General features: G+C 40.8%; 1 protein-coding gene across 2 annotated transcripts in view; it reads left to right on the top strand.

Annotated features, from left to right (window-relative positions):
- Positions 1 to 2,768: 2,768 nt before the first annotated feature.
- The window catches only part of LIMS1 (LIM zinc finger domain containing 1), a 146,701-nt gene continuing 121,563 nt past the window's right edge, over positions 2,769 to 27,906 (top strand). For both annotated transcript variants that reach the window (XM_035696101.2, XM_049115376.1), the window contains exon 1: positions 2,769 to 2,928. In XM_035696101.2, the coding sequence (XP_035551994.1) occupies positions 2,897 to 2,928 (32 nt within the window). In that variant the 5' untranslated portion in view covers positions 2,769 to 2,896. The remainder of the gene's footprint in view (positions 2,929 to 27,906) is intronic.

Raw genomic sequence — 27,906 nt, 5'->3', positions numbered from 1 at the left:
GAAATCTGCCTTATGTAATACAAGCATAACAATTAAACAAGCGATTGTGATCCCCTTTTTAAAGATGAAGTAAAAGATGAATTATTGAATCGTATACATGCAACAAATAAGAGCTTGTTCAAAAAGAAGTGGGAGGTGAAAGTTGACAGATGAGAAATCAAGACAAATGAAGCCTTTACATTTTTTTCATGTTTTTCTCCAAAAATCAATACACATAATTTTCTGAAAAACAAATGTAGAAAAACTTCACATAAACTGTTACTCAAGCAAAACACAATTTCTAAGCATTTTAACCTACTTATAAATCACACACCATATATAAAATGTCTAAGTTATTCCATACAATTAATCATATTACATATTTTCTTGTATTGATACAGTCTTACAACAAATTTTTGATGAATATGTAATACTCCATTAAGGAAATATAGATTGTGTGTGTGTTCCCTCCTCACTCCTAATCCCTGGTCCTTCTACAGATCCAATTCCTGTTATGTTTCTTGTATATCTTAACATTCCAGATATTTGTACATATACAAGTGGGTAAGTGTGTGTTATGATAGCATACTAAACCAACTTGTCTCCCTTGCTTTATTTCCTTACTTAAAATATTTCATAGAGTTAATTATTATTGCATATCATCTGCCTTTTTATTTTGTAAATTGAGGTAAAACATACATGACATAAAATTTGCCATCTTAACCTTTTTTATTTATTTATTTTTAAGATTTTTAATTTACTTATTCATGAAGGACAGAGAGAGAGAGAGAGAGAGAGAGGTAGACACACAGGCAGAGGGAGAAGCAGGCTCCATGCAGGGAGCCCGACGTGGGACTCAATCCCGGGTCTCCAGGATCAGGCCCTGGACTGAAGGCGGCGCTAAACCGCTGAGCCACTGGGGCTGCCCTTAACCTTTTTTTAAAAAAAATTCTTGGAAGACACAGAGACACAGACAGAGGGAGAAGCAGGATCCTTACAGGGAGCCGGATGTGGGGCTCAAACCCCAAACCCAGGATTACACCCTGAACTGAAGGTAGACGTGTAACTGCTGAGCCAACCAGGCATCCCACCAACTTAATCATTTTAAAGTGTGTAGTTCAGTAGTGTTAAATACATTCACGTTGTTGTGCAACCAACCTCCAGAACTTTTTCATCTTACAAAATTGAAATGTTATACCCATTAGTCAATAACTCTCCCATTTCCCTCTCCCAACCCCTGCCACCCACCATTATTCTATTCTCTGTTTCTATAAATTTGAGCACCCTAGGGACTCCAAAAAAGTGGGTTCATTCATACAGTATTTGTCTTCTAGTGTCTGCTTATTTCCCTTAGCATGATGTTCTCAAGGTTCATTCATGTTGTATCATGTGTCAGAATTTTCTTACTTTTTACAACTAATACTTCATTGTGTGTATATGCCCATTTTGTTTATCCATTCATCCTTCAATGGCTATCTGGGTTGTTTCCACCTTTTGACTCTTGTGGGTAATGGTATGAACATTGTGATCCTGCTTTAAATTCTCTTAAATTCTCTGGGTATATATACCCAGAAGTGGGATTGCTGGATCATATAATACTTCTATTTTCAATCTTTTGATAAACTATCATACTGTTTTCCACAGTGGCCACACCATCTTATATTCCCAGCAACAGTGCACAGGTTGCTAACTTCGGCATATTCCCACCCATACTTGCTGAGGGTAGCCATCCTAATGGGGGTGAGGTGGTACCTTACTGTGGTTCTGATTTGCATTTCCTAAATGGTGAGTAGTATAAAGTATCGTTTCATATACTTGTTAGCTATTTTTTAAAAAGACTTTATTTATTCATGAGAGACGAGAGAGGCAGAGACACGGGCAGAGGGAGAAGCGGGCTCCCCGTGGGGCCTCACACAGGACTGGATCCCAGGACCCGGGGCCACGCCCTGAGCGCAAGGCAGATGCTCAACCGCTGAGCACCGGGTGCCAGGGAGAGTAGGCCTGGCTACGCAGCCCGGGGCTCTGAGCTCTTTATGCGTATGCCCAGTCCCTGGCCGACCTCGGGGTCGGCTGGAGATGACGGGCAAAGAGAACGAGACGCGGTACGGGGAGGAGGCTGGGGTGCGGGCCGCCGCACAGCCCCATCCGCCAGCCCGCGAAACCCTCCGCCCCCCAGGCCGCTCGGGGCCGGCGGCGGCCGCGCAGACCGGGACCCCCCGAGTGCACGCGCCGGCCCCACCGTCCCAGGGGGACACCCAGGCCCGCCCACCCAGACACCGGGGACAGCTCTGCAGCCCGTCGGCCGACCAAGACCAGCGGAGTCTCCGAGAAGGAAACACCCGCCCGCCTCCTGACCCCGCGGCCGACGCCGCCTCCCAGAGCCGAGGCACAGCCCCGTGGGCGCACGCCCGCCCGGAGCGCCGGCTTCCCGCGAGACCTCCCGCTCCGGCCCCGCCCCCGCCCGCGGCCCCGCCCGCGGCCCCGCCCCCTACGGTGTCCGGCGCGTGCCTGGAGAGGGGACCCAGAGGGGGCGGGGCCAGACGGGGACTGGGCGGGGCCGGGGGCGGGGCCGAGGACCGGTCGGAGGTGAGGCGATGCCCGGGGAACCGGGCCGGACGTGGGCGGGGCCTAGGCCGGGGCGGGGCCGGGGCGGGGCCTAGGCCGGGTTCCCGCTTTGGCGGCCCCCCCGCGCCCCCCCGCGTCGCCCTGTCCCGCGTGCGCCCCCGCGCGGCGCGCCCGGCCATTTGCGGGCGGAGGGCTGGAGGCGGTGGCGGCCTCCCCGCCCCGCGCCCGCCTCCCCTTCCTGCTAGCGGCCCGCCCGCCCGCCAGCCCGCCGCCGGCCGCAGCGCGAGGGAGGAGGCGGCGGTCGGAGCGGCCCGGCAGCCGGCGTGCGGAGGGACGACGGCCGCCTGCGGAGATGCTGGGCGTGGCGGCAGGAATGACCAACAGGTAAGGGCCGGGCCCCGCCGGACTGCGCTGCGCGCGGCCCCGCCACGTCGGCGGCGGACCGACTGCCGGCCTCCCCGCGGCCCCGGCTCCGCGCTGGGCGGGCGGCCTGCGTCCCCGCGCGCCGCCCCAGCCCCTCGCGCACCGCGGCGGCGTCTGCAGGCCCGGCCGCGCCGCCCGGCTCCCGCGCTCCCCCGGGGCGCTCCGGCCGGTCTGGGGCGGGGGGCGGGGGGGCGGCGGTCAGAGGTCCCGCGGGGGCTGGGGGCTGGGGGCTGGGGACTGGGGGCGGCCGCGACCCCTGGGCGCCCCTCCGCACGTGTCTGCGGACCTGGGGTCGCTGTGCACACCCCAGCCGCTCTCAACGGCTCGTCTCAGCACTCTGGAAAATAAAGAACTTTCTGCTTCTGATGCTGACGCCTGTAGGTACTTACTGGATCACAAGTGAAAACCCGGACATTTAACGTATCTTATTCAGTAAAGAAACAGCGAATCCATGATGTGTTGTTAGCAGACATAATACATTTTTATGAAAGTAGTAGTTTCCTAAACAAAAAGTAGTGCGACGAGTGGTGTTCCTTTACATTTTGCAAATCTTTTAAATGTCTGGCATAGTAGAAGAACAACCAGAATTTCCTAAATGCTCTGCACTCTGTTGGCCGTGTGTTTTGGCTAAACTGTGAAGAAAATCTGATCTTACACAAATACCTCGTTGGGGATGGGGGGAGTGTTTTTAAAAGCTTTTGCAGATAATTGTGGATACACCCAAACTGGGTAAATGGTAGTTTCTTAGAGATTCGTTTGGATTTGGAATCTGAAGCTTTATCAGGTAGTGAACTTTTCACACTGTAACTAGATCGAAATTCTTTGCTCTATCCTGCAGTTTGAATGGGCTCGTTACCCACTGTAACGTCATATGTTTGTCATTTGGAAAATATCGTTCGTAGACTTAGGCAGATCTTCCAAATGCTGACACATTTCATTACACAATACTGCTAGATAATATTTGTTGACATTACCACTGATTGCATTAGAAACGTGTTAGGTATTGAGAACCTCTCAAACTAGAGGCAGTGGGAACAAATTTTCTACCATTCTGAATTTCACTTGAAAGTTTGATTTGTGTTATTGGCAGGAAACTACTGTCAATTGCTTCCCCGCAAACTGAGGGACTCATTTGAGTTTCAAGAAATGCCTGCAAAACAAAAGTCTAAAAATGAGGGCAGCCCCGGTGGCTCAGCGCTTTAGCGCCGCCTGCAGCCCAGGGCGTGATCCTGGAGACCCCGGATCGAGTCCCACGTCGGGCTCCCTGCGTGGAGCCTGCCTCTCTCTCTCGGTCTCTATAAATGAATAAATAAAATCTTTTAAAAAAAGCCTAAAAATGATAGTTTATAGTTTATCATTAATAAGTAAAATGGTATACCATGAAGAAAGCATTTGGTTCACCTCAGCGCTCAGGGATGCGTGCTTTTCCTGCAGACAGCTATCTTACTTTGGTATGCAGCAGGACTCCCTTTTCATCACAAGTAGCAAGAAGCTCAGCGGTCAAGATTTAATAACATTAATAATTTGTACCACTTCATCAAAGCTGCTTTTTCAGTTTTTGAAAAATGTATTGAATATTAAGTCGATAGAAAATTAAAAATATATATGATATTAAGAATAATGATATAGTGGATGCACAGTATAGAGTATATAAACTGTTCCTTTTAAGACCCTTGAACACCTCCCAGATCTAGTGTCTGTCCTTTATCCCTCCTCCTTTTTTTTTTTTTTTTTTTTTTTTTTTGGTATTAAGCACCTTCATGCTGTTGGATGATAATTTTCACCATCCATCCATCTCTGAAATTCTTTTTGCCTTGCAAAACCAAAACTCTATACCCATTAAACAACGACTTTCTGTTCCTCCCTCCCTGCCAGCCACTGGGTAATTCCTATTCTGTATTCTGTCTCTGATTTTGACTGTTCCAGGTACCTCACATAAATGGAATCAATCACACAGTACTTGTCTCTTTGTGATTGTCTTATTGCATTCACTTAGCACAATGTACTCAAAGTTCATGTAGTAGCATGTCAGAATTTCCTTTTTAGAGCTGAATAATATTCCATTGTATGTATATACCAGTCATCTTTTTTTAAAATATTTTATTTATTTATTTATGACAGACATGGAGAGAGAGAGAGAGGCAGAGACATAGGCAGAGGGAGAAACAGGCTCCATGCAGGGAGCCCGACATGGGACTCGATCCCAGCTCTCCAGGATCACACCCCGGGCTGAAGGCGGTGCTAAACCGCTGGGCCATTGGGGCTGCCCCATTTTTTTTTTTTTAATCTATTCATCCTTTGATGGTTACTTGGGTTGCTTCTGTGTTTAAGCTACTGTAAGCTACTGTGAATAATTCTGCTATGAACATGACTATGCATTCTTTAATTGAAATTTTTGATAGATTCACCTGCAGTTATAAGAAATAATTCAGAGAGATCCAGTGTATCCTTTAGCCAGCTTCCCCCAATGATAATATTTTGTAGTGTAATATCACAAACCATGTTGCCGGTAGTAATAAAATCCATCAGTCTTACTCACATTTTCCAATTTTACTTGTTGTCATCTGTGTGTGTGTATTTCTGTGTAATTTTATCACAAGTAGTTAGTGCATGTATTATCACCACAGTCAAAATATAGAATGGTGAATTCCAGCACCACAAGGATCCCTCATGTTGCCATGTTATACCACACCCACCTCCACGTTTTCTTCCTCCCTCTTAAAGCCTGGAAACCACTCATTTGTTCAACACTTCCAAAATTTTGTCATTTCGAAATTTATATAAGTAGAATCATACATATGTAACCTTTTGGGACTGCCTTTTTAAAAATGCAGCTTAATTCCCTGGACATGTATCTGAGTTGTACATATTGTAGTTCCTTGTCGTAGCTGAGTAGTACTCTGTGCTATGAGTATGGGATAGTCTGTTTGCCAGTTGAAGGACATTTGGGCTGTTTCCAGGTTTGGGCTATTAATAATAAAGCTACCATGAATGTTGGTGGGCAGATTTTTATGTAGATACAAGTTTTCCTTTCCTTTGGATAAATGTCCAAGCGTGCAATTTCTGAGTTGTATGGTAATTTCATGTTTCACTTTCTAAGAAACTGATTAACTGTTCTAAAGTGGCTGTACCATTTTCATCAAAGATGTTTGAAAGAGAAGTTAGCATTCTTTTCCTGCAGGTCCATGGAAGTGAAGAATTCAGTCCCACCACCAAGCTGCCAGCAGTTATACCCATCTTTGCTTTTTGTTAATCACTGCAAAATGTCACTACAGTGGAAAAGGCTTACAGCAACTTTTCTGGAACTTCTTAGTGTTGTTATCAAAAGAGTTTGATCTCCCAAACCTCTGTAAAAGTCTTGGAGGCACCCCCACCACCCCTATTTCGTCCAGAGTTTTGAGACCACATTTGGAGAACCACTGTTTATGACATAATCCTAAATGATGAGGGAAGTGGATATTTGGTATATTTTTAAAAGAATATATAGAAAGATTTCTCTTAAAATATATACTAAAGGCTTTTTGTTCTGCGTGCTTTCTAGTTTGGGGGAGTTTTACTGGGATTTACTAAGACTTGAAGAACTACATTGGAAAAAGCAGTTTTCTGCCCTTAGGGATTTTCCTGACTAGATAGGCAGTGTTGTTATGAAAAGGGAAAATGTCATGGCAGTGTCTTCCTGAAACTTCAGTGATCTATGCCTGTTTGTATGGGTGAGGACGTTGGGCTCTTCATTTTTAAGAAACTAATGAAAATTAGGTGGTGGAAAGATAACCTTCAGTTCTGGTGGTTCCATGCCCTGTAAGCTTAGAGAAAACAATCTGTTAGGACTGCAGTCTTCATTTTTTTTAGTATTTTATTTATTTATTTATTTATTTATTCATGAGAGACAGAGAGAGAGAGAGAGAGAGGCAGAGACACAGGCAGAGAAGCAGGGTCCATGCAAGGAGCTCTATGTGGTACTCGATCCTGGGACTCCAGAATCACACCCAGAGCCAAAGGCACATGCTCAACCGCTGAGCCACCCAGGCGTCCTGCTGTCTTGTGCTTTTCATCCCTTTGACTAATTTATTTTCGAAGTGGAAGTTTGCACCCCTAAATCTCCTTCACCTCTTTTGCCCTTGCTCCCTGTCCTCCACCACCAGTTTGTTCTCTGTGTTTATGAGTCTGCTTCTGTTTTGTTTGTTCGTTTTTGGTTTTTAAATTCCATGTATTATCGTTCCCATCCCTTTCCTCTGTGGTGGCCCCTTGAACCATCTTTTCTCTTGCCAGATGTGAGTACAGCACTTGAACTTTCCTTTCTTCCTAGAGAGGGCCTTTCTGCCGCTCCCCTGGGTCAGAGAAACTCCCAACAGCTAAGCAGATCCTGTAATGGGAGAGCAAAGCTTTGCTCTGAGAGTCTCTATTTTTAATAGTGTTGTGTTTGTTCTTCAGATAATCATTTAAATACACCCCGGTGTAGGTCATGTTCTTAGTTAGGGTTGCACTTAAATAGAAGGCAAACATCTCAGGCCATTTGTCGATTTTACATTTCTTGTAATTATGCCTTAAGTTGTGGTTTCCCACCCACAGGAATATCATCTACATTACCTGCTGAACTGTTGTTCATGTTGTCTTCCAAAAACTTCGATTTTAAAATACTTGAGAAGCAAAGGCTGCTCTCCCTGCTGCCACACACTATGCATTCTGCCCCCATGATGCTTTTATCCCCCTCATACCAATATCATCTTTTCTCTTATTTGATCTCATCAGACATTTCCACATTGAAGCTCACTGGCAGGAGAGGAAGAAACATTTTCCAGCATTTTTTTTTTTTCATGTTGGAGCATATTTTGGAATTTGATGAATCCACAGGGACATATAACTTAGGGGTTGGGAAGTTACAGATAAATCAGGCTCCGGATAGTGTGTTCTGTGTGGGGTAGGAATAAGAGTGCTAGAAATTGAGTTTGAACACTGAGAGATGTGTTGGAGGTGGGAGACACTTGAAGTCTAGAGTCTTATCAGGATGTCTGAGGGACAGGTGTGATCAAGTGAGACAAAGGATTTAAAATGTTTATATGCATGCACAGTCTCTGTACAAATATGGAATCATAGTCCTGTTCTACAATTGATTTTTTTTAGGATTTTAAAAAATTGCGGTAAAATACACACAGCAAAATGTACCATCTTAATCATTTTTCAGTGTGCATTCAGTGGCATTAAGTGCATTCACATTGCTGTGCAGCCATTGCCACTCTCCATCTCCAGAACTTTCTCATCATCCCAAACTGAACCTCCAGGTGATTGAACAATGTTTACTTATATTTCTGGCAATTATTATTTTTTTTTTTTGGTAATTATTTTTTTAACTTAATAAGCTGTCTTACAGGTTTTCCTTTGAGGCATATCTAGACCTACCATAAGTTTTTAACTTTAGGTTTAATGGCTGTATAGTAGTTCACAATACACATGTGATATGATTTATATAACTAGTCCTTGGTTGGACATTTTGGGGCCAGTTTTTTGTTATTAAGAAGTCCTATGAATATCCATGCCAGTATTCTATAGGAGATCCCTGAGTGCAGAGTGGGTATGTGCATGGATGGTTGGGCCCATGTTCTAATCCCAGCTCTGTCCCTTCATGTCTCTATGGCCTTACCTGGTCAACCTCTTTAAGGCTAATCATCTTAATTTATAAAGTAATACCATCTTTCTCAGAGAGTTGTTGTGAGAAGTAAATATGAAGGCCAATGTAAACATTTCTGAAAAATACAAATGAAACTGTTAATAATTGTTGCCCCTGGAGAGGGTGTCTAGGAATCTAAGGAGTTTAGGAATCTAGAACGAGAGGGAAATTTTCTTACTATATACCTTTTTGTACTGTTTTGATATTTTTTAACCACATGTGCATGTAAAATTTTTTAAAGAATCTGACATTACGCCAGAAACATAGTAGATGCTCAGTTAATGGTAACTGTAGTTGTTGGTGTAGATTTTTCCCGTCATCCTGGTTCTTTTTTCAGAGCTTACAACTTCTACTTCACTATGAATGGCACTGATACAGTCACTTGTTATTTCTTCCTTTCCTTCACTCTCTATACCCACATTTTTGCTGAGTTCATACCTTAGAATTTTCTTTGAATCCATATTTCTTTTTTTCATTCCTTTCTTCTTTTTCACCTTCATCCTGGTTATCTTTTAAGTGAATGTAAGATAACAATAGTAACACTGGGAAAGACAAAATTCTGTGTGTGTTCCTGTTTGTCATTTAAATGTTGATAAAGAACAGATTCTTTTAAAGATGTTATGGGATTTGTGGTAGGGTTTTTGTAGCATACGCTCTCTGTTAGCATATACTGAAGAGATAGTTACAGTAACATGAAGATTAAGAATTTTTCCTAGCATTTAAAAAATGGCTTCATATGTGAAAAAGTTGAAATCTACTAAACTAGTGTACTCAATACTTTCGTGGGTCCACTGTAGTAGTCCAGTAAGAAGTTCCTTTATTTTGTAAGTCCGGAGTTGCATAGAGAGGTAATTTTTATTTACCTCTATTCAAGGCCACAGAGTGAGTTAATAGTAGGGTTAGGACTAGAGCCCAAACTTTGAAGGTAGTGTGACGTCCTCTCTGCTGTACTATGCTAGTTTGTTCTGTTACTTCATTCAAATTGCACTGTTATAGTTTGTTACATATATATTTTATCTTACTATCTATATTGTAAGTGCCTTGAGGGTTGAGACTTTGATATTTCTGAGCCCCATTAACATATTGGTTCTAGAAATGTCTGAATGAATTATTAAATGTTGCCTTAGAATTGTTCTATTACAAAGGTCCTGGATGTCACTCTCTTTCAAGTGGATTCCTTCTGGGAAATGTGTTCTTGGGGACATGGCATTCGTAGGCACACATGATGGTGATTGTGTTTCTTCATTCCCAGAGACTTGGGGCTTCTTGTCCACCACCCTTGTCTACTTCCCCCACATGGCACTGTCTGAGAGATTCCTTCCTATGGCAGACTTCTTTACTGATGCATCAGTTAAGTGAAATATATACCACCTGCTTAAACAGATTGTAAATTATTTCTCATTGGCAAATGTTGGAGTTGTTGGTTTTGTTTTTGTGTGTTTGTTTTTTATTTTAAAGTTGGGCACATTGCTATCCCATATGGAATCTGCTTTACTAATATAGCATGGAAGAGAGGGTGGGTAATTGCTGCCTCTGCCACAGCTTGTTGCCCTCCTTCTCAATGCAGTAGATTCCACAGATTTTTAATGTAAAATTTTTTTTCAAAGATTTTATTTATCGGGACGCCTGGGTGGCTCAGCAGTTGACCATCTGCCTTTGGCTCAGGGTGTGATTCCCTCATCTGGGATCAAGTCCCATATTGGTCTCCCGGTAGGGAGCCTGCTTCTCCCTCTGCCTGTGTACTCTGCCTTTCTCTGTCTCTCATCGTAAAAAAAAAGATTTTATTTATTTATTTGAGAGAGACAGAGACAGCGAGAGAGAGCATAAGCACGGAGGAGAGAGAGAAGCAGGCTGCCCCCTGAGCAGGGAGCCCAATGTCGGGCTTGATCCCAGGAATCTGGGATCACAACCCAAACTTAAGGTAGATGCTTCACCTCCTAAGCTAGCCAGATGCCTCTACACAGATTTTTTAATGTGCAGGGCACAGTGCAGGTGCAACTGTAATGACCAAAAAGGCAGATAAAACGGGTCCCAGATCATCTAGGTATCTGTTTGCCTCTACTACCATTCATGTTGGCTCCAGATTTTCCTAAAGCACCACTTCAGTCACATTACTCCATTTTTCAAAATGTTAACAGGACTTCTTACTGCCTATCAAATAAAGTCCATAGCCTAGAGCCTAAAGTTGAAGGCTCTTTGTGCTCTGGCCCCGCCTGTCTGGATAGCTTTGTCACACACAGTTCCCTTTGTCTGTGTTGCTGTTAAACTCTTACCTACTTGCCATTTTCTGAAAACCTTTGGTGTTTCCTGTTTCTGTGTCTTTGCTCATGCTGTTCTTTTGGGCCAGAAAATCATCTTCTCCTGTATCTTCTTGGCACTTGTGGCAGAACTGCCACTTCTCCCATGAAATAACACATTTCTGGAACTTTATCGAGCCCTCCTTGTGTGCTTAGGGAGTTAGGGATTTGGAGCTTGTATCTGCTCTCCCAAAGCATTTTCACTTTTTTTTTTTTTTTTTGGTAGTTATGAGCTTCTGTTTTATGTCATAGTTGTTTGTGTATATGTCTAATCTTTTCGGCCAAATTGTAATCTCTGAAAGTAAGGGAACGTCTTAATCAAAATTCATTAAATGTCCAAAGAAAAACAAACTAGATTTAAATGAACTGTATTTCTCCTTTTATTCCTTCATTTGTTAGTGAATTGAAAAGTTCAGAGCTGATTCTGCTTAGTGCCTGTGACATTGTTTGAATAAAGTCACCAAACTGAGTAAGGCAAGATAGCTTTCACATTTGGTTTAACTTAACAGTGTAATGTATACTAGTGGCAGAGACCCAGCACCCGCTGAACATTAGGAAGAGATTTAAATGCTGTTTAGTCATCCTTGTTTAGATTATTTCATCTCATTGCCAGGCCACTCTTTGAAAGCTTTCTTAGTGATAACTGCCTTTATTAATTACCTACTTGACAAAAGGTCCTTTAAAGGTATTAAACATCTGCATAACAGATCTTACCTTCACAGCCACACCATGAAGTAGTGTGTTTAATGCCCATTTTACAGATGAGGGAACTAAGTTAAAGAGGTAAAGAACTCACCAAGTCACGCATTAGTGACAGCGCTGGCATTCACACTGTACCCACAGAGGCATGTGTCTCTTCCATTCACTGCATTGTTCAGTAGGTCAGAGCTCTCTAGTTCTTTGCCAAGATTTCAAGACTTTCTCTTACCTTAGCATGCCAACTAGCCTATCCAGTTTTATTCCCTACTACTCTTTCTTTACATCATCTTATTGCCAACCATACCACAGTATTTATTTCTGAACTTGGTTTTTCCTTTTTTGTGGGGTAGAGGGTTCATCCATTTTATTTTATAGTTTTTCTGAATTGAGATCTAAGTAAGGTTTGCATGTTTGATAAGTTGGTAAATTTGTTAGTCTCTGTTGTTCATCAGGTCCCAGCAGCATGGTTTTCTTTTTACCTTATATATTCTAATCTTAGAGTTGAAGAATCTGGCAGTCTGGACATGCCAACAGGTGCAGACCAAAAAACCACAACCAAGGAATGCTTTCTCTAGCCAAGGACCAGGTGAGAGACAGTCTAACAAGACATAAAACATTTAGACAGTACATGTTTTACTCCAACCAAACACCCAGGAAAAAGTGTGTTCACATCCCTCCTTATGCCAGCAAAGGCCAAGTGGGGAGCCTAGACTTGCATCCTCATCAGGCTGAAACTTGACACTCCAGCATCCCTGTCATGGTGGGGTCAGCAGAGGCCAAGTAGGGAATCAGGACTTTCATCCTCACCAGCTGGTAATTACTGCCTGTCTGCTCCCCCCCACCCCCCCCACCCCCGCCATTATCACAGTGTCAGTACAAACACACCCACCATTAATGAGGAGTGTATGTCTTGTGTGTCAGCAGAGGCCAGGTGAGGAACCCATACTTATACCTCTATCTGGCAGTAATGAGGGAGCTCCCTTGTTAGAGTGATTTCAGAGAAAACCAGTTTCGTAACATAATAAAAATATCCATGTTTTATTAGGAAATCATTTGTCATATCAAGAACCTCTTAAAGTGAAGAAAAAAAAAAACAATAAAATAGATCTCAGCACCAAGATGATGGAAACGTTAAAATTATCTGATACAGAATTTTAAAGCAGTCATATAATAAAAATGCTTCAGTGAGCAACTGTAAAGATGCTTGAAACAAATGAAGTCGAAAGCCTCAGCAAGGAAATAGAAGATAAGATATAAAGAGGATTCAAATGGAAATTCTGCTGCTGAAAAATATAATCATGAAAGTTAAAGTTCAATGGAGGACTCAACAGTGGATAGGTTCGACTAAAGGGGGTTGAGGAAAGAATCAGTGAACTGGAAGATTAAAATAATAGAAATTACCCAGTGTGAATGAACAACAGAGAAAATAGATGGTAGGGAGACAATGTCTCAGGGACTTTTGGAACTATAACAAAAGAGCCAATATTTGTGTCATTTGAATCCTGAAAGGAGAGGGAAAGAGGATGGGGTAGAAAAATACTAGAGGAAATAATGGCTGAGAATTTCTCCAGATTAACAAGCAAACGTACCAACTCAAGAAGCTGCACAAACAGGATAAATCCAGAGAAATTCAAGCCAAGACATCATGATTACACTTCTGAAAACTAAAGATACAAAAAAACTTTGAAAGTAGCCAGAGGAAAAAAAATGACATCTTTCCTTTATAGAAATATCAAACTCTTGGTTTTGGCTCAGGTCACGATTTCAGGTTCCTGGGATTGAGCCCCTGTTGGGCTCTGCACTGAGCAGGGAGCCTGCTTTTGGATTCTCTCTCTCCCTCTCCCCCCATTCATGCTGTCACTCTCTGTCTCTAAAATAAATAAATAAATCTTTTTTAAAAAAGAAAGAATTAGAGCAGAAATCAGTGAAATTGAGAACAGGAAATGAATAGAGAAAATCAGTAAAAATCAAAAGCTAGTTCTTGGAAAAGTTAAAAAAAAAAAAAAAGTGATAAGGCTATATATCCAGGCTAAGAAAAAAAGAGAGGACACAAATTACTAATACCAGAAATGAAAGAGGGGATATCACTATAGATCCTATGGAAATTAAAATGATAATAAAGGAATATTGTGAATGACTCAATGCCCACACATTTGATAATTTACTAGAAATGGACCAATTCCTTGAAAGACACAATCTGCCAAAACTCACACAAGAAAAAATAGATGATCTGAATAGGTCTGTATCTATTGAAAGAAATTGACTCAATAAATAATAATCTTCCAAAACAACTCCAGGCTTATATGGGTTCACTGGCCAATTCTGGCAAATAGTGTAGGGAGATTTTTTTTTTTTAAGATTTTATTAATTTATTCATGAGAGACACAGAGAGAGGCAGAGACACAGGCAGAGGGAGAAACAGGCTCCATGCAGGGAGCTGGACGTGGGATTTGATCCTGGGTCTCCAGGATCACACCCTGGGCTGAAGGCAGCGCTAAACTGCTGAGCCACCCAGGCTGCCCAGATTTTTTTTTCTATAGTATTTCAGGGGATAAAACTAGAAGCAATACCTCCTAACACATTCTATGAAGCTAGCACTATCCTATCACCAAACAGACAAAGACATTACAAGAAAAGGAAACTTCAGACCAGTATCTCTTGTGAACATAGATGCCAAAATTCTCAACAAAATTTTAGCTTGAGGGACACCTGGTTGGTTCAGTGGTTGAGGGTCTGCCTTTAGCTTGGGGCATGACCCTGGAGTCCTGGGATCGAGTCCCATATCGGGCTCCCTGTGTGGAGCCTGCTTCTTCTGCCTGTGTCTTTGCCTCTATCTCTCTGTGTCTGTCATGAATAAATAAATCTTTAAAAAAATATTAGGTTGAATCCAAAAAAGTATAAAAAGAATTATACAGCATGACCAAATGGGATTTATCCCAGGTATACAAGATTGGTTTAACACCCAGAAAACAATTTTATTCTTAATACTCAGATATTAGAAATAGCCCAGATGTCCTTCAGCGGGTAGATGTTTAAACAAAGTATAGTTCCTTTGTCTCATGAAATACTATTCAGTAATAAAAAGGAATGCCAGGCTATTGATCTTTGTGACAATTTGAATGGATCTTGAGATCCTTGGGGCCATTATACTTAATGAAATAAAAAAGCCAGTTTCAAAAGATCACATACTATGTGGTTCAATTTATATAGCATTTTCTAAATGACAGAATTCTAGAGATGGGAAACATATTAGTGGTGGCCAGTGGTTAAGAGGAGATAGGGATGGGGACAGAGTTTGGAGAGGAGTAGAGTATGGATACGAAAGGGCAACATGGGGATCCTTATGGTGATAGAAGTTTCATGGTTGTGATGTTAGTGTGCTACATTTTTATAAGATGTTACCATTTGAAAAAACTGGGTAAAGTGTACACAAGATATCTTTGCATTATTTCTTAGAACTGCATGTGAATCTACAATGACCTTAAAACATTTTTAAAAATACATGTTCACCTAAATGGGCAACAGTTATCATTTTTCCACCTGTTCCCCATTGGAACTTCTATAGACTTATTATACTGCTATAGTTTTCTCAGACAGCAACTATTCTTAAGTTTCACTAAAATTCTCTAAGTAAAATGAAGAGTCAATTAGGGTAGGGAAAATAAATGTTTCTAGGACACCTGAATTAAATTACTGTGCTGTTCATTTCCTGTCTTGTTTACCAAAAGCAGAGGGATATAGGAAATTGAAGCAGTTATCTGGGTAATCCAAACTCTCTGGGTTGGACCCTCATGTCTCCAAAGGGAATGGCTGAAAGATCTTTTTTAAAGAACACTTTAGATCTCAGATTTCTCAGTCTCTGTCAGAAACACATGTGTGCACCTGCACTCTCTCTCAAATAAATGAATAAAATCTTTAAAATATATATACACACACATTTTGAGTAAAGCTTTCTTCCTCACCCTTTGGATTACAAGTGGCAGTTAGACTCTGACTTCATCACACAACCGGTGTACTTCCCAGTGGTTGTGAGGATGAACTTGAAGTTGCTGGGAAGTAGATCAGTCGTAGTCCAGAGTGGTAGACAGCCTGACAGGACCTTGTTGGAAATTGCCAGCATCCTGCGTGTCACTGAAGGACACTGGGGGAGACGTGGAATTTGGCGAGCCTGAGGATGTCTGTCTTTTTCAAACCGTCAGAGCGTGGCAGTGAGAGAATCTTCAGAACAGGTTAGCTTGCCCACTGCTGCTGGCTCCAGGGCCGGATGGATGCCCTCTGAGGTAGTGGTTCAGGTTGTGGTCCTGGGCTTCCAGAGACAGAAACAGTCAGATAAATCAGATGAAAACAGAAGTAGTCAGATAAAAATGACATGAGTGTAGTCTAGTCTGTAATTGAAGAAGGGACCTTTGGCATTTTGACTTAGGTCTCTACCCAGCTAACACATATAAATACAGGTTAAAATTTAGCCAGATTCCTCAAACTTGACTTGAATGCCACTGTCTCTAATGGGAAAGTTGAGAACAAATAAATATTCATTCACTACTTTCACATTTTCTCATTTAGAGAGCGTGTGGGAAAATGAAGTCCAGAATATCACAGTTTCTGGTCATTGCCCACATTAAAATACATTGACCGATTCCCTTGGGTTCTAGTGAATGGCTGTCAGAATAGGTCTTTCTTTGGAAAACAATGTAGATTGTCACAGCGAAGCATGTTTTAGGGAATATGATGTAGTCCTCTTTAGAAACTCGAAATGAAGTAATTCATCCATCAAATGAGCAGCCTTTTGTTTTAGGAGTGTGGGTAGTGATATTTTTATAATAGTCACGAATCCTTTGTAAACATGGCTAGAGACTAGTTTTGTGTTTTAAAATTAGTCCAAGAAAGTAAGAGCTTTGTGACTAGCCCCATGACATCTGGAAGCCCATTTCAGGTGGTTGAATATATTTACAAGACTGAGAATAATGATGAAAACACTGTGTTTAAAAATATCTTGAAGGTATATGTATAGGACATAGGCTCTTTGTTTTATGAGATGAACCAGATTTACAATGTTGTAACTTTGAAGTGGATGGAAGGCTAATGTCTGAAATAATTTCATGGCATTTCTAGACCTAATGTGTTCTCTCTCTCTCTCTCTCTCTTTTTTTTTTTTTTCAATGCTGGCTAAGTCACATCTCAGGGCATTTTTTTTTTTTTTTGTCTTTTGGGCATTTGCCAGATTTGTACAAAGCATGAAACATCTGCAGACATCTGCTTAAGGCAATTTCTTAATGCTTTCTAATAGAATGTTTTAATCATGAGTACTATTATACAATTGTACAAAAGCTACTTTACTTTTGGTACTTTATTTTAGACCTGGGTTTTCCAGGACTTTCAGGTGCTTTCCCTTTGGGAATGTTACTAATGATGACAAAAGACATTGGTGAAGTGTAAAAAGTGATGCTTAATTTTAATACATAGCTCTGTTTTGAATTTAACAAAAAGATAAAAGTTCCAGTGATTCCTCAAAATTTCAGAGGTCTTTTTTTTCCCCACAAAGGTCAGTTTGGGAGCGTGAGACCAGACTTAAAAAGAAGAGTTTTCTGAGCTTGAGCCCTTTTGATTTTTAAAATAAACACCCACATCTTTCTGTTAATGTATTTGGTCATTTAGAGTGCTTTCTATGAAGGAAGTTGTGGTGATAGGTTCTGGAATGTGAAGCCTGCAGAGGCTGATTAAGAGGGTGATGGGAACTCCAAGGATACAGTGCTTGGGAACTTTTTAGAGATGAAATTTTCTTATGCTCAGTTAGTGTTAATCATGCTTTCCAGGAGGAAGCAAAATGAAGCATTGCTAGAGATTAGCTGAACAAATGTAATGAAAGTTGAAATATGAGATTGGTTTTTTTAGGTATATTTTGATAAAGAGCTTAAGTTCTAAGAATGTACCATTACCTTACAAAAAGCTACTTATGCTTTTTGGGATGCCTGTGTATCCCAAGCTCATATAACAAGGCATAGCACATAATAGTCACTCAGTAAATACTTGTCAAGTGAATGAATAACAATGCTGTATATTTTATTTGGTTAGTGAAGTATATTTATTTAAATATTGCAGAAAATAATATGTGAGTAAATGCTAATAAATTAATACCTTCCAGGAGGCATTAAATTACACTTGAAGCTTTACTTCAGCTTTTCATAATTGTAGTAATACTGTGTAAGTACAAGTATTTGTGCAATACTATGCACAAGTTGCTTTCCTTCCTTAGACTTAGTGCAGGAATAGTTATTTGATATAGGAAGATGCTACGTTATGGAGCAGTGAAGCCTCCAGGTGAATGGGTTAAATCTTTTAGATCAAACATTAATATTTTTTCTTGTGAACTCCTTCAGTTTTCTATATTAACATATATCTTTAGCATTATTCATCAAAATCCTAGGTGGAACTCTTTTGGTAAAATTGATGGAATATCCTGAAGTTTCTTAAGAGGAATAAACGGTTGGGCAGCCCACGTGGCTCAGCAGTTTAGTGCTGCCTTTCAGCCCAGGGCATGATCCTGGAGTCTCATATTGGGCTTCCTACATGGAGCCTGCTTCTCCCTCTGCCTCTGTCTCTGCCTCTCTCTCTCTCTCTCTCTCTATCTGTGTCTCTCCTGAATAAATAAATAAAATCTTAAAAAAAAAAAAAGGAATAAACAGGCAAGGGATAGCAAAAAGCTAGTTGTGTTGGAAGGAAGAAAGGTGGTGAGGAAGAGGACATTAGCTGTGTTAGCTGTTTAAGCAGTTGATACAAGTCACACAGTGTGTCTCTGGGATAGTATTAGATAAGTCAGTGGGCCAGAGAGAGTTTATAATATGAGCAATGTGATAAACAAGGTTTTGCAGTGGAAAAGAAGCAGATTATTCCATTATGTCCCACAAATGGTGAGATAATTTGTCAGCAGTTAGGGGAAAAATGTTTAGAGTTTTATATGACATCAGAAAAATTCCAAAGGGTGATATTTAATAGTTACTTATAAAATCAAGCCAGATAAACCTGAAATAAAATAGAAACAAATATTTATCAGATTCCTAGAGTGAGAAATATTTTTTTTAAGATTTTATTTATTTATTCATGAGAGACACAGAGAGAAGCAGAGACATAGGCAGAGGAGCCCAATGTGGGACTCCATCCCGCAACTCCAGGATCATGCCCTGGGCCCAAAGCAGGTGCTAAACCACGAGCCACTCAGGCGTCCTGAGAGGTATTTTTTAAAGAAGTTTTAGGAATGAATTATAAAAAGATATATTTGAATAAAAATAAATTAAACTTCTGTAAATTAAAAACAGATGGGGAACATTTGCAATAAAAACTATAGAATAAAATGTATTGATCAGGATATGCAGACTGTAGTATATACATAGCGAAAAGATGAATAGAGAAAATATTTTAAAAAGAGAAACAAAAGAGAAAATATAACTTATGTACAAAAATATAAAAATTGTTCAACACTAGTGACTCACCAAAGAAGTATATATTAAAATAGATATCAATTGCCTACAATATTAGCAGAGCTTGTTAAAAACATATTTGTCATATGTTGCTAGTGTGAAGCTATAATTGATTAAATTTATTAGTAAAATAATTTGGTAGTATGTGTCAAGTGTGAAAAGATTTGTAACTTCTACTCCTGTAAATCAAACCTAAGGAAGTTATTCTAAAAGTGCAGAGAAAAAAAAATAAAAAAAAAAAAAAATAATAAATAAAAGTGCAGAGAATTTGATGTATGAAAAGATTTTGGCAGCAGTATTTATACTAGTGGAAAGTTTGAAAATACATACATATTGATAGAGAATTCACTTAAAAAGCCGGAGGATACCAGTTTAGTGGAATTATGTAGGTATTTAAAGGATAGTTATTAAAGTTTCATAATATCCCTATATCATGATCACTTTTCTAGTTAATAAAAAAGGAGTGTGTGAAATTAGAACATGGTAAACTACAACTTTACAATGAAGCAGAAAATGGCTAGAAAATAAAAAGAACTTTTTTAAAAATAGCTTTATTGAAGTATAGTTTATGTTCCATAAAATTCACCCATTGTGTAGGTATATGAAGTCTTCATATATTTATAGTCTTGTGCAGCCATCCTTGCAATCCTGTTTGAGAACATTTCTGTGACCCCCAAAAGGTCTCTCATTCATGCCTCTTTCTCTTGCTCCCAGGCCTAGGCAAACAGTGACTTGTTTTTTGTCTGTGTAAATCTACCTTTTCTGGACATTTAATTTAAATTGAAATATACATTTTATCATCTTTAACATTTGGCTTCTTTCACTTGGGAGTGTTTTTGAGGCTTGATTAGGAGAAGCTGAGTTCTCCTCCTGTGTGTCTCCTTCACTCTCACCACTTCCACATGCCCAGCATTTCTGATGCCAGGACTGTGGGATTTCCCCACACCAAGCAACTCTCTGTGATGCCAGCTACACGTCCTGCAGCTTAACTCAGTTCTGACACTATGTGCCTAGAGGTCATGCCAGATCCCACAGGGTAAGGGCTCAGTCACACAAGACTGCTCTCCCTCCACTTCACGTGCCATTGCAAGTTGCAGCTGTCCACAATTTCTGTCCGCTGTGGCTACCAATCAGAGGTTCCCAGGACCTCCTCTGCTCAGAGTCTATTTGCTAGATCAGCTCACAGAACTTGGGGAAATACTGCATTTACCAGTTTACTAAAGGATATGATAAAGGGTATAGATGAACAGTCAGATGAATGATACATAGGGTGAGGTCTGGAAGAGATGCAAGCTCTTCTGCCTCTACGGGACTCGGCTGTGTCACCCTCATGCTGGTGATGTGTTCACCAAATTGGAAGCTCTTCCAACCCTGTACTTTTGGGATTTTTTTCTTTTATACAGGCCGCGCCTAGGCATAATTGGTTACTCCATTTCTAGTCTCTTTCCTCTCTATGGAATGAAGGGTAGGGTAAAATTTTCAAGCTTCTAATCATGCCTTGGTCTTCCACTCCAGGAGTTATCCTGGAGCCTACTTAGAGTCATCTCAGTAGAACAAAAGACACTCCTGTCACCCAGGAAATTCCAAGGGAATTAGGAGCCATGTGTTAGAAACGGGGGTCAAAGACCAAATATTAGAACAAAAGATGTTCTTAGTGCTCTTATCACTTAGAAAACTACAAGGGTTTTAGGAGCTTTGTGCCAGAAATCAAGGTCAAAGACTAAATGTTAGAACAGAAGATGATCCCAGCACCCCTATTTACAAAGGTTTTAGGAGCCCTGTGAAAAAAGCCGAGGGCAAACCCAATATATATATTTCTTATTATTTTGCAAGGTTCTTTCATATTACAGCATTTATTTTTTATTGGTGTTCAACTTGCCAACATATAGAATAATACCTAGTGCTCATCTCAAAAAACTTTTTGATGATTCTCCAGATAAGTAGGACTTCTCTGTGTTCCACCAAACTAAGCTCTGCCTCTCCCTCTCCACCTCATTACAGCCTGCTTTCTTTCTATCTATAGCCTGAAACTGACTCACTTTCTAGTACCTTTACTGGTTTTCCATTGCCTACATGATAAAGGCATTTTAAACCCTTGACAATTTAGCCCCAACCAAAGTCTACTAATTTTCTACTAATCTCAATATCCTCTTCCTTCAGATTCCATTTCCTCTTTATATTTCCTTGCTTTGAATAACCCTCCGCAACCCCAGAAGTCTTCTCAGGCCACTGGATCCCACTCTTAGTTTCTTTTACATTTGTAAGTTCCCTTTAAAAAAAAATTTATTTATTAATGAGAAACACAGAGAAGAGAGAGAGAGAGGCAGAGACACAGGCCAAGGGAGAAGCAGGCTCCATGCAGGGAATCCAACGCAGGACTCGATCCTGGGTCTCCAGGATCAGGCCCTGGGCTGAAGGTGGTGCTAAACCACTGAGCCATCCGGGGTGCCCTACATTTGTAAATTCCTAATCGTATTTAAGATCTAACTCAGAAGGCACTTCCTTGGTGATAATGTTCACTGCAAAATTTTCTTTCACTGCAAAATTTATAATTCTTTTCTCTGTAATACTGTGGTACTTTGTTCATACTATTGGTAAAATAGCTATCACATTGTGTTTTACTTGGTTTATATGCATCTATTGTCCCTTTCTAGGCTTGAACCACTTGAAACATTACATCTTTTTCATGTCTAAATCCCTAACATAATTTCTTACACAGGATAGACACTCTATAAATGTTGAATGGGAAAGGCCTGCTAGTATTACTCAGTAATCATCAGCCCGATATTCTCCTACACTAGAAGCATTGGCATCCAGCCTTTCCCATTCTCTGTACATACATCTGCGTTCTGCTACCTTAGTTACTTCTCTGTTGATCCACGTGCCTGTCTCTATGCCAATACCACCACGCTGTCTTGATTACTGTAGCTGTGCAGTGATTTTGAAATCAGGAAGTATGAGTTCTCCAACTGTTTGTCTTTTTCAAGACTTGTATCCTGGTCTGGGTTCCCTGCTTTTTCATATTAATGTTAGGATCAGCTTGTCAATTTCTGCAGAAATAGATTTTGATAGGGATTACACTGAATATGTAGATCGGTTTGAGGAGTACGGCCATCTTAACAGTATTTAAATCTTCCAATCCATGAACATGGATGTCTTTCCATTTACGTAGGTCTTCTTTAATTTCTTTCAACAATGTGATTTTATTTGTAAGTATTTTATTTTCTTATGCTATTTGTGAATGGAGTTGTTTCCTTAATTTTATTTTGGGGTTGTTCATGGCTAGAGTATAAAAATACAATTGAATGTTTGTTTGTTGTTCTTGTATCCTTCCTTGCTGAAGCTGTTCATTAGTTCTAGTAGTTTTCTTGGTATGTGGATTCCTAGGGCTTTATAAGATATTCCTTAGGATGCACATGATCGTGTTTTCTATAAGTAAAGATAGTCTTGCTTTATCCTGTTCAATATGAATGCTTTTATTTCTTTTTCTTGCCTAGATAGGCTAGACATACCAGTCCAATGTTGGGTAGAAGTGGCTTCCTTGTCTTGTTTCTGATCTTTTGGAGAAAGATACGGTTTTCAGTGGCTCATTCTCCTTGCTGTTAGTTCTTAAGAAGTGTACATCTCTCAAGATGGAACACGCTAGAGTTTCCAGTGAACTCAAGTGTCTCTGTGGCTTGCTCCTTTTTCTGGTCATGTTCCTTTGCACAGTTCAAGTTCATTCTGTTTTTAGAGTGTATAATGTACTCAAATTGCATGTTAACTCACATGACAATCTTGCCTTGATTGTTTACAACAGTGTGCAGTGTGCGATGCAACATTATAGACACTTTCTATTTTGCCAAAATAAAATTTGCCATAATAAAATACAATTTGCACATTGTTTGAAAGTACCAATTCCTTTGTTGTCTGAAGTGCCACCTGTTTTGGCCATAAAATATTAAAGGAGTTATTCCATGTTTTCAAAAGGACCTAGAGTACATATGATGGATGGAATCTTTCCCCTTGCATTAGTCATTTAAGTGAAATACTGGAAGATGGCATTTTTCGTTGGAAGATCTCTGTTGTAGTTTTACAAGCTGACTTACATATTGTGCTGTGTAGGAAGTGAGGGGTTCATCATTCTCTCTCTCTCTCTCTCTCTCTCTCTCTCTCTCTTTTTTAAGCATTCTCTTTAATCATTCTATCTATTGGGTTCTCTTGCTTGCAAACAACAGAAAGTAATTCTGGCTGCTAACTGAAGTCAAGAAAGAGAGTTATTAAAAAGCTGTGAAATAGATTAAAGGAAAACTGATTATTCAGGTTTTGGAAAGAACAGGGGTATTAGTCACAGTCTCTTCAGATTATCTTTCTTGGGATGAGTCTTTCCAGCTGGTTTTCATGCTTATACCATTTGGCTCAAGATTCCCATATCTGGACTAGAAAGTCTGCCTGGCCTGATCTGGGTATGTGCCCACCCTTGGCCATTGGAAGTCAGGGATTCCTTACTCAGTCTCACCAAAGGAGAACACAGGTGTTGGTATGATAAAAAGGGGAATGATCAGGGGACAACAGCATATGCCATCATGAGGGTGCCACCAATTTGTAGTTCATTCCTTTTAAAAACAAAGGTGATTCAGGTGATTCTAAACATCTGACTCTTGGTTTTGACTCAGGTACTGATCTCAGTGTTGTGAGATCGAGCCCCGTGTTGGGCTCTGTGCTCAACCCAGAATCTGCTTGAGATTCATTCTCTCTCCCTGTGCCCCTAGTTTGTGTGTGTGCTCACTCTGTCTCTCTCAAATGAATAAATCTTTTAAAAACAGCAACAAAGCAAAGGTAATTCATATCTCATTAATCCTAGTATCCAGTGCCCAATCAGGTATGCAAAGTCAGCTAAGATGAATTCTCTTCAAAGAATTTTGTTTGTAGTTTTTTAAGACAGACACTGACCAGACAGAAAATTTCTACAGTCTGGTACTAATTATTATTTTTTTTAAATATGTTTTCCTGCATCTTGCTTTTCTTTTTTTTTTTAAGATTTATTTATTTATTTATTCATTCATTCATTCATTCATTCATTGAGACAGAGAGAAAGAGGCAGAGACACAGGCAGAGAGAGAATCAGGCTCCATGCAGGGAGTCCGACAGGGGACTCGATCCCCGGTCTCCAGGATCACACCCTGGGCTGAAGGCGGTGCTAAACCGCTGAGCCACCCGGGCTGCCCTACAGTCTGGTACTAATTAAAGATATAATAGGACTGTGAGAAGGTAGGTGAGGTGGAGAACACTTTATAAGTCTGAAAGAATGAAAGGGAGTAGTATGGATGCTCTAGTTCATATAATACATAATATCTTAAGAAACAGATCCTCACAATAAAAAATATTTCCAAGCTGCTGATTCTGGGAGGTGCTGGGTTAATGTGGATTGATGTGGTTGATGTGATTCCTGTTCCCCTGCCCGGATTCAGTCTGGCTCAATGCAAGTAAATTCCTTCTGAGAGAGAGAATGAGTACCCCTTTGGGGCTCGCTGCCATTTAAAAGAGGGCTTCTAACTTTTAGTTCTTTTAAAAACCATTGTTCCATGATTGAACAAATGGCCAGTGTTATTTTATAAGTGTAGAGGGCCAGTTGAGGACAGTGGCTGATATTTGGCAGATTAAGTGGGATTCATGATAATAGAGGCTTTGATAGTGATGGAATCTGGGCTAAGCTTTCTTGGAGGCAAGGTTCAGGATCACAGAACCCCAAAGTGGCAGAACTGGAAGAGGCTTTAGAAAACTAACCAGTCTTCTTTCGTTAGAAATGATGACGGTTTGTGTGAAGGTTACAATTTTGTGGTATTCTCTTTGCTCAGAAAGAACCCCTCATTTTGTAAACTATCATCATCAGTGTCATAAACCACTAAGGAACAGGAAATTCCAAATTGCAGGCTAGGGCAAACCCACCCTAGCCGTCCCTGAATCTCTGGGGACCTGGCATCAGGCCCAGGACTGCCACTGTGGATGCCGGCAGACATTTGTTGTATATGGAGGAGTCAGGGACCAGATCATTTTCACTCTGAATGTAGAGAATTCTTCAGAGTTATGGAGGTCTCTGGCATTGGACAAACCTGAGATGGCTCTTTGTAAGGGAGCTTTGAACAATAGTGACAGACATTTGTACAGCATTTCATGATTTGCAAAGAACTTTTCTCCTGTGCCATTTTATTTAATCCCCCACAACTTTTGGACATAGGCTTGGTCAGCATCATCCTCTTTTTTCAGATGAGCAAACTGAGACTCAGAAAATACTTGTCGGGTCATATAGCTGGTTAGTTAAGTGGCAGAGCTAAAATTAGGACCTGGATCCTGGAATTTCAAATCCATGCATTTCCTATAGCATTAAACTGCTTCTTGGGAATTCATTCATTAGTGGGGAACAAAAATTTAGACCTCTTTGTTCTGAAACCAAGGAAACTGCTGGATGTTTTACCGGGTTTCACCTATCTAGCGATGAAAGAAGGGATGGGGAATGACAGCTCGTTGTGGGTTAGCTGGTTATGGAGATCCCATGAAACACCTAAGACATGTTGCTGCTCATGTCCCGTGTATTCACTTGCCACTTAACTACTCTTTACTTCTTTGGAAGGGGTCAGACCAAGGCATGCCTCTGGCATCTATACTCTATTCTCAAGGACTTGTCACCCCTCCCTTCAGTTTTAAGTATGGAGTCTTTTGATTAGTGCTACTGGAAGACAGCCTTTCTCTGAAGAAATGTATCTTCCTTTATTATAGAAACTATGATGCAGATGGGGTGATAAAATCATAATGGCTTGCCATTAGAGCTAGAGTACATTGTTTATTCATCACCATTGATTATTTTGCCAAGTGTTTTGTGTAAAAAGCTTCTTAGCTTCTGGATGCATCAGGATGATTTGTCACCCACAGTACTCAACACCTGCTGCCATTGCAGCTGAGAAGAGCATGCTGGATCGTAAAATCCAGGGCCTAGTTGGCAACCAGCCTGCCCAAATACATGGCATGATAACTTCAGGAGACTGCAGGTACTTTGCTGACGAGAGGAGGAAAGAAATACAGAAACTAAGGATGCCTAGGGGGCTCAGTTGAGTGCCCAACTTCTGGTTTCGACTCTGGTCTTGATCTTGGGTTGGTGAGATCAAGCCCTACATTGGGCTCCACACTCAGTGGGGAGTCTACTTAAAGATTCTCTCCCTCTGCCCCCTTTCCCCCCTCAAATGAATAAATGAATATTTTTTATTGATCCCTGGTGGGATAAATAAATATTTTTTATTGATCCCTGGGTGGCTCAGCGGTTTGGTGCCTGCCTTCGGCCCAGGACATGATCCTGGAGTCCTGGGATCAAGTCTCACATCAGCTCCCTGCATGGAACCTGTTTCTCCCTCTGTCTGTGTCTCTGCCCCCCCCCCCCCCATAAATAAATAAAATCTTTAAAAAAAAGAAAAGAAAAAATACAGGAACTTGTATTGAGTAGCTCCTAAGTATACAGAGGGACCAGCAGCATCAGTATTATTTGCAAGCTGTTGGAAATGCAGAATTTGGGGCTCAACCCCCTCCCTTGACCTACTGAATCTGTATCTGCATTTTAGTGTGATCCTTAAGAGGCTTTGTGTGCATATTTAACTTTAAGATGTTCTGGTATAGTGGCATTATAACAGCATGCATTTCACTTGGTTTTCTTGGTAACAAAATGCAGGGTTTATTTCCCCAGTTATTTCCCCCTCACCTGTAGACAGCCATGCAAATCTGTCCTTTGTCTCAGCTGGTCAGAGCATGGTTTTCCCTCAGTGACTGTTGATGGTCCAGGGATAGTCATGTGATGGTTTGACTCAGTCCTGAGGAAAAGCTGATTCTTTGTTTTGGGTAAGCATTTTCTCTCCCATTCACCAGGAGAGAAAAAATAAGGAAGCCTGCTCATCATCATCATAGTCATCAGTCTTCAGATAATGGAAATGGAGCCTTATTTCCACTGGTAGTCATTTTGTTTCGTGAGGGGATTAGTCTTGAGATGAATCTGATACTAAAGTTGTTACAGCAGAGAGAAAGAACCTGGGTTTCTGACTCTGGCATTGAGCTATTGATCTTTTGTATGCTTGCATCTCTTCTTGCCTCCAGCCTCTCAATTATGTGTGATAACAAATTTTTCTCATGGTTTATTTTTAGATATTTTTTATTACTAGCACCTGAAAGCATCATAATATGTTCATACACAGAAATGGATGCTAGATGCCCAGAGTATTGTATATGCTGATTCTCCTGCAAAATATCTACTTTTTCTGCTGGTTTTAGATTTTTCTCTTAGTATTTTGAATAATGCATTGACCACGTGGTGATCACTTAATTGCTCAGATTGAAGGTTGGTGTAGGGAAAGGAAAGCCAGAAGAAAGAAGAATGGGACGACTGTCCTGAAAAAGGGCACACTTGCACTTAGAAGTGATGTGTGTTAGACTGTAGAGCCCACAAGACTCTGGAGCCTTCTAGAATATGAGCCCACTACACTGTGGAGCCCACTGGCTGGAGTGTTGACCCATGTTTTGCCCCTATTTTGGTGGTTTGGATCTCAGTTTTCTCATTTGTAAAATGAAACTAATCATGAAATGGTGGAGGTAGAGCTACTTTGAAAACTGGACTCTTTTTTTCTCAGCTTACTTCTCATTTCTAATTCATTTTCTTATTTATTGTGAAACATATATAACATAAAATTTATCATTTTAAGTGTATAATTCAGTGGTGTTAAGTTCACATTAACTATGTATACAACTAGAGACGCCGAGTGACTCAGTGGTTGAGGATCTGCCTTTG

The sequence above is a fragment of the Canis lupus genome, chromosome 10 (assembly GCF_003254725.2).
Source record: "Canis lupus dingo isolate Sandy chromosome 10, ASM325472v2, whole genome shotgun sequence".
NCBI lineage: Eukaryota > Metazoa > Chordata > Mammalia > Carnivora > Canidae > Canis > Canis lupus.
This window is presented reverse-complemented; position numbering and strand designations above follow the sequence as displayed.